Source organism: Episyrphus balteatus, chromosome 2, assembly GCF_945859705.1.
Source record: "Episyrphus balteatus chromosome 2, idEpiBalt1.1, whole genome shotgun sequence".
In the NCBI taxonomy this organism is placed as follows: domain Eukaryota; kingdom Metazoa; phylum Arthropoda; class Insecta; order Diptera; family Syrphidae; genus Episyrphus; species Episyrphus balteatus.
This window is the reverse complement of record NC_079135.1, coordinates 76,351,499-76,365,520: the sequence shown is the minus strand read 5'-3', so window position 1 is coordinate 76,365,520 and position 14,022 is coordinate 76,351,499. Positions and strand designations below refer to the sequence as shown.

At 29.3% G+C, this 14,022-nt stretch overlaps 1 protein-coding gene across 1 annotated transcript; it reads right to left on the bottom strand.

Annotated features, from left to right (window-relative positions):
• Nucleotides 1-6,436: 6,436 nt before the first annotated feature.
• On the bottom strand, nucleotides 6,437-13,801 carry LOC129910405 (venom carboxylesterase-6). The gene is made up of 6 exons (XM_055987784.1): nucleotides 13,406-13,801; nucleotides 9,175-9,318; nucleotides 8,574-9,113; nucleotides 8,161-8,508; nucleotides 7,930-8,101; nucleotides 6,437-6,987 (listed from the first exon to the last, which is right to left on the bottom strand). Exons 1-6 carry the CDS (start codon nucleotides 13,631-13,633, stop codon nucleotides 6,650-6,652), a joined length of 1,770 nt encoding a protein of 589 aa, XP_055843759.1. The 5' UTR covers nucleotides 13,634-13,801; the 3' UTR covers nucleotides 6,437-6,649.
• Between the last annotated feature and the right edge of the window lie 221 nt (nucleotides 13,802-14,022).

Below are 14,022 nucleotides of genomic sequence, written 5' to 3'. Positions count from 1 at the left end.
AAGGTAGTGTCTAATGTCGTTTTCTATTGACTTTTGAGATTTTTGTGTAAAATTCTCAGATTTTCCACGAAATCTGTGCGTAAAAAAAATTAAAACAACAACAAATGTTCAGACAAATGTCAAACAGAGGAGTGTGTGTGAAAGTGCGTGTGTTTGTATGCGTGAATCTTGCTAAAAATCCAGATTCAGATTCTTGAATCTCAGATTAATTTTTTTGTCATTTTTTTGAATCTCAAGACGCAAATAGATCATGAAATCTGAGATTTGTCCACTATTTCCCCTCTTCACCCCGCCTTTCAGCTGTCAGATTCACAAATCTCATTCTGAGATTTGTCAATAGAAAACGACATAAGGAACAAGTTTGCGCATGAGTTGCCAAGAGATATCCTATCAAGGCATAGGGTTGCCAAGCCTTAAAGTTAATTTTTTGAGTTTTTTTTTACTACGCTTATATGGCAAGTCTGAGAGTCTTAAAAAAATAATATGTCATAGAAAATAGGTAGGTACTATTCGAAAATTTAGATATTCAGGATTTGTAAAAATTTTAAATTTGAGTAGGTAGGGTAAAGCAAAGGTGAATTTACAAAAAGACCAAAAAGCTATTTTCTCAACAAAAAGTGATAGACAAGATTATACACTTATAAATATAAGAAAGTCACACATACAAATAAAAAAAAAATCATGTGTGCAATTCACACGTGGTAGAAGTGAAACCTCAAAAAATCATTTTTCTTGCAAAAAAAAAAAAAAAAAATAGAAAAAATCTACCTATTTTTATTCTATCACCTTCAAATAAATGTTTTTTATATGACAACCTATATAAATTTTATATCATCTGAAAGCTTATTGTCTAAGCTCAAAATAATATATCGATCAGGTCTATGAGACATCTACAAAAAGAGCTAGAATTTTTTGAACTCGATCAATTTCCATCAAGAAAAGCGAAAAACACGTATTTTTATCTTCTCACGCTATTAAATCCATTTTCTTCCCTAACAACCTATAACAACCAACACCATCTGAAAGCTTATTGTCTTAGCTAAAAATATATGTACATATATATCGATCAAGTCTATGAGACATCTACAAAAAAGAGCTAGAATTTTTTAAACTCGATGAAATTTCATCAAAATAGCAAAAAAAACATTTATTTTTATGTTCTCATGCTATTAATTCAATTTTTTTGTTTGACAACCTATAAAAAATTGTATACCATGTGAAAGCTTATTGTTTCACCTTGTATAACGATGTATAAATCTTATTTCAAAGATGTCTACAAGAGAAGTTAGAATTTTTTAAAGTCAACCATGTCGAATTTTCAGACTGAGATTACGGTACTTCCTACACTGGTAGCTGGTCATCGCCAACAGATCTCCACAGGTGTTTTGAGGTATTTTTCAATTTTTTTTTTCAATTTAAGATTGCGTAACTTGTAGAGCATATACCGTTATGTGTGATATATCAAATAAAAGGTTATGTTATCAGCATGCGTGCACAAAATCAAATTTGTATGTGCACTAGATCAAAAGATATAACGTGTGTTGGAAAAGAACATCTTTTTACCGTTATCTCCGAATTTTGAATATGAAATTAATTGAAATTTTGTACAATTATAATTTATTTAATTACCTATCTACAGTACAAATTTCATTCATCTATCTATTAAAACAAAAAAGTTATAACAAGTTGAAGTCGTGTCGCGTTTTCGTTTCATCTTGTTTCAAATCACTGCGATACTAAAGAAGTTTTCACTTCAAAAATGTCAAAAATCCACAACTCGAGATATGGACTTTTTAAAGTCAAAAAACACAAATTTGACGTTTGAGAAATAATTCACCATAAATCAGAATGAACCAATTTTTGAATAGTTTCTATGTCAGCTATTACACGAAGCCTCAAGAGGCTTGACTCTTTTTTCGAATTTTCTTTTGATAATCATTCTGTGAGGCGCAAACTATTACACGATGCCTCTTGAGTCAAAGACTCAAATTTCACATTTCTCTTTTGATTTAAAATTTTTTGTTGTTGTATTGCACAAAGAAGCAAAAAAAAAAAAAAAATGGAAGGGAATGAAGAGAAAAAGTGGAAAAAGAAACGTCAAAAAAGAGTCTCAGAATTGCGACCCACGACTCTCCGGTCGGATTCTTCTTTCTCTTTTGCACTCATTAGTTTTGAAAAGAGGCGCTCCTCTTGAGGCTTCGTGTAATAGCTGACTATGTTATTAGGAAGCATAAGTAAAATAACTAAAATAAATAATAACTATCTGCCAAATTTTCAATTTAATTTATTATTTTTGCGTAGTGATTTTTTGAAAAAGCACTTATTCAGGTATTTCAATTTATTAAATTTGAACTTTTCGCCATATGATGACCTCTATCCTCATCGTTATACCAGTTGAAAGTTATATTTCCCTAAAGGTAGTGTCTAAAGAAGCAGTTTGCACATGGGTTTCCAAGCGATATCCAGTCATGACATAGAGTTGCAAAGCTTTAAAGTTTATTTTTTAAGTTTTTTTCGACAACGCCACCTTGCTTATATGGTAAGTCTTATAGGTGTAAACAAATATGATGTCAGAGAAAATTCAATTTGAATATTCATTATTTTAAGAAATTTGAAATGTTAATAGGGTAAACTGAGGTGAATTTAGAAAAAGGCCAAAAATCTATTTTCTTAACAAAAAAATGATAGAAAAAAAATTGATACAGGAATCCATAGATATTGGTAATATATAAAAGTCAATCATACAAAAAAAAAAAAAAAATATACAAAATATGCAACTCGAGATATGGACGTTTAAAAGTCAAAACCATGAAATTCGACACTTGAGAAATAATTCACAAAAAATCAGCACGAAATGTATTTGAAATAATGTTTATGCTATTGAAGAGCAAAAACAAAATAACTTGACACGTAATTTCAAACGATTAAGTAAATTGCTAAAGTAATTTACAAAATTTACAAAAAGCAGACTGATTTTTAACTTAGTAACTTACTAAATGACTTTGGCAATATTTAAAGCATATTTTTTCACATAAGCTGAAAAAAATTAAAGTAGCCCTTGGTACCTAAAAACTTAGTCATATATATGAGGCGCTTTGCACCACAGAGGCCTAACCCCAAAAATTTCGTTTTGAGAAAAACGGGTAGAAAGAAAATCATATTTTCAGGGATTCTTTTTTAATGACTTGTAAAAGTTATAAAAAATATTATTTAATTCTTAGTTTGTAATTTTTTTTAGTTATTATTATTATTATTATATTATAATATTCACAGTATTTTTTCCAATGAGGTAAGAAAATTAGAAGTTCCTCCATTTATTTGTATGATTTGTTTTCTGCTTGGGTTAGTGGGTAAAAAATACTTTACCCATTTTCGCTTACCATACTTAATGGGTCCGAAATCTAAGCTCCCATATGTAAAATTTTGACATTTATTTAATGATCAACAAAGTGTACTGGTGTAATTGTTTAGTCAGCTATAAATTTGTTTTAATTATTTTGTTTGCGGTCTAGCTGCGGGTCACTGTGGTGTATGTGTAACTTTGTTATATTGAAATATCTTATTGCTTTATACAAATTGTAAAATATGGTAAGTAATTTTTGTATTTATTAATTATACTTTTTAAGGACCTTTTTCATTTAAAAATACCAACAAATAACTTTGATAACCTTTTTGGATCAAATACCCCTATATACGTGCGAAGACATGATCTCACCCAACAAACATTATCCCTTCTATAAAGCTTTACAGGAGCTACATTAACACATGTAAAGCTTTATAGGAGCAAATTTGTTAGTCGGGCAGTGAGGTCAATAATTCGTTTGGAATAAAACGACAAGTTATTTTGACTCTAGAGGTTAAAATTAAATTTTTTTAAATTACACTGGTCTGCAAAATTTAACTTTTTTTTTCTCCTTCAAATAATTTTTTGATATTATAAAAGATTAGACTTTCCTGAATCTAAATCTGGTTTCAGAAAAATTCTATCAGGTACCATTTTTGTAAAAATGATTTTTGAAAAATGTGAGTAGTTTTTAAAAAATCACCCTTTTAGATTCATTTGAACTTGTATTAAATTAAAACTATTTGTCGCATTGAGCTCAAATTTGGAGGACTTATTCTGATATGATATGACCTATCGATTGACACCAAATATGTTCTGTTACATTCATGTTTACTCATTTTTTAAAATACTGATTGACAAAAAAAGCAGACATTTCGAAATCCTTCACTTTTTAGTAAATCCTACATGAACAAAAGCACCTTAAGTAAGAAAAATGTAAAATATCAATGCCTATTATACAGGGTGTCCCAAAAGTAATGGATCAAACGAAATATGCTGATGGGCCAACCTTAGGGCTCTCAGAATTTGGTAACTTGTTAATCCAAAATCCTAACGGTTTTCGATATAATGCAGTTTTTGTGAAATCTCGAAAAATCCCGACTTTGCAACAGTATTTTGCTTCCTCCGCTCATAATTGATTTTTGATTTTTACAACTCTTTCACTAACACATTGCCTAATAATAAGAAATAATTAATTAATCAAAATATTTTTTATTTCATACGCCATTTTGCTGCAAATTAATTAACAGTTCCATATTTTATAAAAACTCAATTTCTTATTTTTATTTCAAAGCAAAACCCTGAAAAAAATTTGTATGGTGTGACTCTGGTTTATTATTTTGAAAACTTGCCGTGTTATTGCAGTTTTCAAAAATGTATAAAACTTTCCAAAGTTGAAGTTAGAACTAAAGATATTACAATTTGAATACAAAAAAACAGAGGTTTTCAGAGCAAAATAACAAACAAAAATCGAGGCTTTTATTCAAAAAGAAATAAACAAACAACAGTCGAAAAAATGTGTTTATTTTTCTTTGTTATTTTTCTCTAAAAAGCCCTGTTTTGTTGCTTTTAAATTGTAATATCTTTAGCTCTAACTTCAACTTTGGAAAGTTTTATACATTTTTGAAAACTGCAATAACACGGCAAGTTTTCAAAATAATAAACCAGAGTCACACCATACAATTTTTTTTCAGGGTTTTGCTTTGAAATAAAAATAAGAAATTGAGTTTTTATAAAATATGGAACTGTTAATTAATTTGCAGCAAAATGGCGTATGAAATAAAAAATATTTTGATTAATTAATTATTTCTTATTATTAGGCAATGTTTTAGTGAAAGAGTTGTAAAAATCAAAAATCAATTATGAGCGGAGGAAGCAAAATACTGTTGCAAAGTCGGGATATTTCGAAATTTCAGAAAAACTGCATTAAATCGAAAACCGTAAGGATTTGGGATGAACAAGTTACCAAATTCTGAGAGCCCTAAGGTTGGCCTATCAGCATATTCTGTATGATCCATTACTTTTGGGACACCCTGTATTTAAAAAGTCAAATATGTAAAGAAAACCAAAATAAAATACATTAAACAAAATTTTTACGTGTTTTGTAATTTTATATACTATTTTTCTATTTATAAATATCTTATTTGTAATAAACCATTCGATAAACTGCCTTGTAAAGGCTTGGCCACACCGGAGGGTATGCGGTAGAGGTACGGGTAGCGGTAACGATATTTGTATGAAAAAGATTCCACATCTGAACGTTGATATGTCAGTTTGGAATTTTTTTCGTAAAAGTACCGTTACCTCTACCCGTACCGCTACCCCTCCGGTGTGGCCAAGCCTTAAAGCTTCAGATTTGTTTCTCCTAGAAACAAAAGTATACTTGATGTGCTGAGTTAGAATCCGAACTTCGGATTCAAAATCAGCACACTAAAGTCCATTAGAAAAGTATACTTTTGTTCTAGGGAGAAAGATATATTAATTTTTAAAAGAGATCAGTTTCTTTATGGTAAGATATGCCAAACCTGCTTAACTTACTTAAATTAAGATATCTCGGAGAAAAAAAAAATATATTGAGAAGATTGAAATTGAATTTGAAAGAAAAAAATAAGTTCTTTCATAAACCGTATCAATTTTAATTGAAAAAGATTACATTGTGCCAAAATATTTCTTCGAAAACAGCAAAAAATGGGTTTTTGAGATTTTCTAACGGGAATATCTAAAAAACGTGACGTGCTAGGTCAATTCTGACTTCAGATTCGGAATCAGCATCCTTTAGAAAAGTATAGTTTTATTTAAAGGAGGATTTCCTTGCAGACCAGTGTTAATGTTACAGGGAAGAAGGTCGAATAGTTCCTGTTAGAGAGTTGCTATATTGTAAAATATTTACTTCAGGAAAGATAGACACTTCTAGAGCAAGTCGTTTTCTTGGCATTTTAGCACAAACGACAACCATAAAACAGATAAATATGTAACGCTAGTTAATTTTGGCTAACTTTTTTGACCATTAACATTATTACTTCAGTCGAACTTTACATACTAAATTAAAGAAAACCACTTCTTTTTTTGTAAAATGTTGTTTAATTTAAGTCATATAGAGAGCACTTATTATATTATGCTAAATACATTATAGACTAATGTCAAAAGACTCTATTGCAAGTGGCTTAAAGTTACTATAATAACTAAACAATTTGTTGGATGAAAATAAAATAATCTACAATGAAAGTTGCATAGAGAATTAATACTTAAGTAACTACACGAAACTTCACATGATGCTTTTACTATAGGTTTAAATGTATACATAAACTAAAGCTCATCTTTAAATACATTAGCTGGGACATGAGGTTTAAGATCATTCCAAAAGTCTACTCGTTCTTGTAAAAGGCCTTCTTCAAAGCTGAGAAGTTTCCAATTTTCGTCGTCTTGATTTCCAATTCGCACGAAACTCACAGGATATTTTTCAGTTGGATTCCATTTTGGCAGATCGGATGAATTTGGAGTAGGATCACTATACCATGCAAAATTTACCCACATAGTTTGTAAGGTTTCACGGATTTGGAGATCTTCATTGGTTGGTGACGCTGTCACAAACAATTCCCTTCCGATTGGGAATAAATATTGAAGTTCTTCGGCATGACAAACACCTAGAAAGAAAACAATGAAAAAAAATATATTTTTATTAGAATTTTACAAAATAATCAGAAATTTCTAACTGAAATTAATTTTTTAGGGGCTATCTGGGTACACAAAAATCTCGTTTTTACATTTAAGATCTCTGATAAACTTTTTGCAGAAACAGAAAAATAAATTCAAACCAGCAATTATGCATTTTGGCCGTCAAACTAGGTTGTCACAAATGATTTATTTGCTTAGTTCCAGTTTTATAAATTTATTTTTACGGTATGAGCATAAATTCGAACCAGCCATTATGCATTTTCAGAATATACATATGCTGTCACAAACAAACTAGGTTGTCACACGCGATTCCTTTGCTTAGTTCCAATTTTATAAACAATTTTCAATGGAATGAGCATAAATTCAATTCAAACCATCCATTATACAATTTTGGAAAATAGGTTGTCACAAACAAACTAGGTTGTCATAAATGATTTCCTTGCTTATTTCTTTTATATAAAAATTTTCCATAGAATAAGCATAAATTCAAACAAACAAATTAATTTGTTTCTTTTATATAAAAATTTTAGATAGAATAAGCATAAATTCAAACCATCCATGACGCATTTTTGAAAAATAGGCTGTCACAAACAAATTAATTTGTCACAAACGATTTCTTTGCTTGTTTCTTGAATATTAAAAAAAATTGTTAACTTCATTTTTTTTTTAATTTGTTAATTTCAAAACAACTAACAAGTCACAAAACTTTTTTATTGCTGTCACAAACAGTCACAAACGAATGCCTATCTGGGAGCAGCTGAGTAAGAGAATTATGCATAAAAGCCCAACTATAGGTAATAGTGGGAAAAGAGCGCAAGTCACCGTCTGAATATTAACGAATACAAGCAAATGAAAAATGGGATAAATATTTCTAGTTCCTTGATTAAAAAGTGTTATTCTTCTGTTCTTACCATAATAGTCTTCCTTTCCGCCTTCAAAGATTTCTGTAAAACTAGCTGCACCTTTATGGTCAAACAAATACACGTAGGTTGGTCCGACAGAAGTTTTCTGTTTTGTAATAGCATCAACGCGCAATCGAAGGTATTCATCTAATCCAGCAGTGAACCATCCATCAGTCATGAGCTGTAAATATGCGGAATGAATTAGAAACTATCAACCCGTTTTGAGCTAAATTTTCTTACATTTGTCAGATTTTGATGGTTCTTTTTGTCAAAATCATGCAATCGATTAAAGTAGAATTTATCGATCCTATCTGTAATTCGTCTTTGAACGTCTTTTGGATGATGATCGTAATTGAGAATTATAGGAAGAACGTCATTGAACTTCAACTTGAATTCGTCCAATAATCCTGGAATATTTAACAGACCAGCTGTCTTCAAAGCACCTTCTTCGGAAGTTGCTCCTGCCATCCATGGCAGTTTAAAACCATGAGGAAGTTCTTCACTTCTCGGGAGAGCTGTTAAAAATGCATCAGGGCTATCAGGCTCGACAACTGGAGGAAATGGAATCATTGGATCGTAGTCCCATTCCTAAAATATACAATTTTACTTTTAACTTTGTTTAAACTAAAGAAAAGATAACTTTTTGAACTTACAAAGAATTCATAGACCGTTGCTGTGATATCACTGGCTGATCTTTGTCTCAAACAACTAAGAATATCTGACCAATCGCCCTTATCACAATTAAGCATATTAGCTAAGCGTTTAGCTCGAGATGCAGCTACACCTTTGTGTGCAGGTTGGGCCCATGGATTAAAGTAAGTTCCCGATTGTGAAATACCCTTGTGGAATAAGCCCTTCGATTTTTCAGACATCATATGGTACGTGACACTAGCGCCTCCAGCACTTTCTCCAAAAATTGTTACCATATCTGGATTGCCGCCAAATGCAGCGATATTACTTTGTACCCATTTTAAAATTAATAACTGATCCTTGAGCCCATTGTTACCGGGGCAATCTGTTGTTTCCGTACTGAGAAATCCGAGTGGACCTAAACGGAAATTTCCACTCACATAGACTACATCATGATCCATTAAGAAATCTGGTCCATAAAATGCACTTATTCCGGAACCACATTCCCAACCTCCTCCATGGAAGAATATCATGACTGGCAGTGGGCCAGATTTACGAGGTTTCTGAAATACAGATTAATGATTAAAATCTTGGTATAATATTGGAACAATGTTGAAATCATACCTCTGGAATGTATACATTGATGTAAAGACAATCCTCACTGCCTTCGATTAATTCATCTCGGCGGAAGGGATCTCTTTGGATACATATTGGGGAGTCACGGGTTACGAGTTTTTCACCTGACCATGGTGCTTTTGGAACTGGGGGCTGTAAAAAAATGTTTTATTATTTTTTGTATTATGTAGATAAGATTGCTTGCTAATATGATGTTTGTGATAAAGGTAAAATGAATAACCCAATAAGTATCGAAATGAATAAGTAGCGAAAAATCCAAATTTTCAGTTGTTGGTAAAGGATTTGTCATAAATCTTTACATCGTTTAGATACGTAATATTAAGCTGAGGACTAATTTGGTACAATAATTACATTGCACTTTAACTTCCAAATGCCGCCCTCTATTGAGTGCAGAACTTGAATAATATACATACATTCGTCTCATAGAAACAATTAAAATACCTTCCAAAAATACCAATCATTCTATATGCTATCACTAAAGACCAAAAACACTCAACAACTGAAAGTAATTTAGCCTCTGTTTTTTAGTTTTGTTAGGTTTGATACTTTATCTATGTAAATATAGATTTTGAACAAATGATTTATTAGAATGGTAATGGTACACCTACAACACCTAAAAATGAAATGTTTGCGAAACTTCCTAAATGATACAAAGTGCGTTTTCATAAATAAAAGATTAATAGGAAAAAACCACATATTATAGTATCTACTCATATTCATTAATTTCTATTACAATAAAATATACGACTGGGTCGCACGAACTTGCTCTTAGAGTTCAAGTTGCTTAAGTTTTTAAGACTTTTTATATAGAAACTTGGAAAAAACAAAACAAAAAAAAATAAAATTCATTTTTCAAAAAAATATAACAATATCTGAAATCAAATCGCCCCACAAAACAAGTACGCAGTTTTATTTGATATATTAAGGTGTATTTTTAGCAAAAAAAAATTTCAAAATCGTTAGAGCCGTTTTTTTAAAAAACTATTTATTTATAAATAATTTTTTGAAAAAAAAGTTTTAAAATAAAATTGGTATGCTATTTTGTAGAAATCACTAATTAACATCTAAAAACAAAATTTCAAAAAAATTCAATGTCCCGTTTTCGAAAATTTGATTTTGCAAAAAAAATTTCAAAATTTTTTTAAAAATCCAAAAATTATTTTTTTCAAAATTTTATTTTTGGCTTATATTTAAAGTATATAAATGCTTTTGTATAAAACATTTCGTTGAAATACAATAAGAAGTTTTGCAGAAAATCCGATTTGAAAAAAGCGGTCCTATGGCAGGTACCGTTAATAATGACATATGTATATCGCAAGTAAAAAAGGTTGTATGTAATATATAGGTTAAACTAGAAAGAAAAAACTTGCTCTTATTGAATGATAAGATATAGCATTGACAATGCACACGCGCAGCTTATTAACTGGAAGTTGTTTATTCAAATAAATTATTTCACCACAAAATTATAGATACTTTTCTAGAAGTACTTAAAATTGAGTTCTACTGAGTCAATTAGAGGCAGTAAATTATGTATGTATGTAAATTGTGTTAAGTTACAATTTTTGAGATTTTGTATCATGTTTTATTTGTAATACACTAGCCCAAAAAATTAAGGGAACAACAAAAAAATCGTGATTTTTTTTAGTGATTTTCGATAGGCTGTATCTCAGTGAAAAATGATCGCTTCATGACAAAATAAAAAGCATGTGAAAGCTCAAAAATTAGGAAAAATATCAAAAAATGGTATAAAAAGCTTTTTTTTTTTCAAAATTCAACTTTTTTTGAAAACTTTTAATTTTTCCTTGGTTTATCTTAAATTCAAACGACATTTATCAATAAAATGTTCAAAGAAGTAAGTCGTTTAGACCTGCAGAAATATGGTGTTTTATTTGATCTCAAAAGTTCAGACGCTCACAACAGAAAAACTGTTCGATGAATAAATCTATAACTTTGCAAATTAATTTCAAGTATTTTAAACTTCAATAATTAAGCCTCAGTTTAATCTTATCATATATGATAGCTATTCTAAATTAATCTCAAAAATAAGAAAACATTTTTTTAACAAAGCAAACTTAATTCCTTTGTAGAAAATTGAATGAAGTTTTTAAATGTGTCTTTCAATATTCAGTACAGTGATCCGTTGTTGAGATATTGATAGTCAAAGTCAAAAGTATGGTTTTTGGTTTGATGACTGATATTGCAGTCTAAAAAAAATCGTAGAAGTTTAAAACAAAATGAATCTTAAAGCCAAATAAATATCCTTTCTAAAAATAATAATCATTTTATCAGAAATAATGTTCCCACTTTCTTAAGAGAAAAGTAAAAACAAAAAAAAATGCAATATTTTGGTTTTTGAACAGTTCCAATGATTTAGCTATTTTGCCGTTAGAAAGAAAATATTTTGATACCTATTTAATTCTAAAACTAGAAAAATAGAGCTTTCACATGCTTTTTATTTTCGAAAATCACTAAAAAAAAATCACGATTTTTTTTTGTTCCCTTAATTTTTTGGGCTAGTGTATATTTTACATATCTTTAGTCTAACAAATGTTGTAGCTAGCAAAAGAAGAAAATTTTGAAATATTAAGACAAATGTACCTACATAGAATTAAGATGGAATGTTCTAATTTTAAGTCGGTATTTTTAAGATGAAAATTCTTATTAAAATAAAATTTAGTTCACTTTAATAATAACCGAATTTAAGCGGATTTTACTTATTTTAAAGCTTTTTATGAAACAAATTTAAGAACAAAAATATAATTAGATTTTTCAAGTATTCATACAAAATGTAAAAAATTATGAAATTTGTTTTTATAAATTCTTAATCTCTTAACCGTTAGAGCCGTTTTTTTTTTTAAATATGTAATAATTTAATATATTTTATAGGTAAAAGTTTTCTAACATAAAAAGAAATTGAAATTGCTATTTTTAAGCAAATATTAATCAATAACAATAAACCCAAAATTTTAAAAATGTCCAAAAATTATAAGCAAAACCGCTTGAGCCAGTTTTCAGAAAAAAATAAACTCTTCTATTTTCGTGATATGATATGTATCGTTATTTTTTGTCCTAAAATACTGGGAACTAATAGTCAGCTAAACAAATTTTAGCAAAATAACTAATCGCTATTTAAAATTCGGCTTGATAAAAAAGCGCTTACAATATTGGACAAAACGCAAAATCAAGATTCGCGAAATTTAGCGTAATCTGCTTTGCAACACAAATACAAAATTTTAAGTAAATGGTTTTTTAAAAATTGTAAATAAATCAATTTTTTGTTGAATTGTATTAATTAATTCATTTTCATGCGTTTTGGTTTATAATTCACAATAAGTTTTGAATCTTAAAAGTTAAAAGATTCATCAACCAAAACGTGTTTGAATAAATTGAAAATTAATCAATAAAAATGCGAAATTTAAAAACAAAAACTTTTTTTTTCAAAATAAAAAAAAAAAAATCATTCAGAGCGAAAATTATTTTGCACCTATTCACAAATATTCGACACATAAAATCATTACAATCGGAGTTTTCAGGACCGATTCAAATATTACTTGGGATTACTCTATTATTATAGCGTATAAAATATTTAAAACTATGAGATGCATGAAATAATCCAAAAGGCGACTTTAAACGCTAAAAGAAAGTGGTGCCTTTAACAATTAACATTTTCCGATATCAAAATCAGTCAAATTTATATAAAAATATATGCAATAGAATATTTTAAAATCCCAAAATAAATATCATTTCTATTTTATACAAAAAAAAAACTTTTTGTTCTTATATGTATCTAATTTGAAAAAAATTAGCATACATACAAATAATGCTTCATTAATCGTCATAGTTTCAAAACAAAAATCTGGTTTTTCGGTTAATTTTTTTCCAGATAATTAATTTTGAAATAAAAAACAATAAAAATCTATTTATGTATATAGATATTGTTGAATCTAGATTTTTCTAGTTATTTGATTAAAGAACAATTTTGCTTCTTTTTGGCCTTGAAGATAGCATCTCTTTACAAAAGATGATAAATTTGGCACAAAAGACAAGACACGGATTTATTATTAAAATTCTACATGAATTATTGAACACACATTTTCACTATTAGTTAACAAATCTTCAAATAAGATTCTAGGTACCTACATACATATCTTTCAAAAAGTTCAATACCGGATTTTAATATTCGAACTTAGTTTTTTTGTTCTCAAAATTTTAATCTTACTTTGAATCTTAATTCACCAACAGGTGGCTCCGCATAGGGTATTCCCATAAATGCCCGCACATGTCGACCGTTATGTGATGTTAAATGTCTACCAACCAAAATTCCACCATGATTAAGTTCAACTTTTAAAATATCCGATGTTCGACAATGCACTTTTTCACAAAGAACTGATAAACCTATCAGTAAGGTAAAATAAATCCGCGACCGAAATGTTTTGACCGAACACATTCTAAGCGATGTTTAACAACAACTGAGGTGCTAAACCAAAGACTCAGATTATTTGAACTTGAATGTTTATAATATAACGCCAGGTAGACCGTATAGCCTTTAAGTAAGAAGTTTCACTTTTAGTTGATTTTATTGTTGTTTACCAAGTTGCTTGTTAGTTATACCTGCCAGTAGTGGATGGAAATACAAAAATATCAAATGCTGTTTCCGATTTGCATTTGCTTGCGGTGGTGGTGACAAGCTTAAGACATAAAAAGCTTCAGGGTTTAAGAAATATCAGACTTCACGTGGGAGCACTTATGCATACGTAAATGTAGATTTATCACCATTTTGGTACGATCAAGGGGATATGGTAGAAATTGAAATACATTTTTTGATTGGAGGTAAAC

Excerpts from the sequence above, each read along its gene's own strand:
- LOC129910405 (XM_055987784.1), bottom strand. The coding sequence starts at position 13,633 with ATGTGTTCGGTCAAAACATTTCGGTCGCGGATTTATTTTACCTTACTG. Across the intron at positions 9,319-13,405 it reads TTGGTGAATTAAGATTCAAA|CCCCCAGTTCCAAAAGCACC; the intron begins GTAAGATTAAAA and ends ATTTTTTTACAG. Across the intron at positions 6,988-7,929 it reads CGGAAAGGAAGACTATTATG|GTGTTTGTCATGCCGAAGAA; the intron begins GTAAGAACAGAA and ends TTTTCTTTCTAG.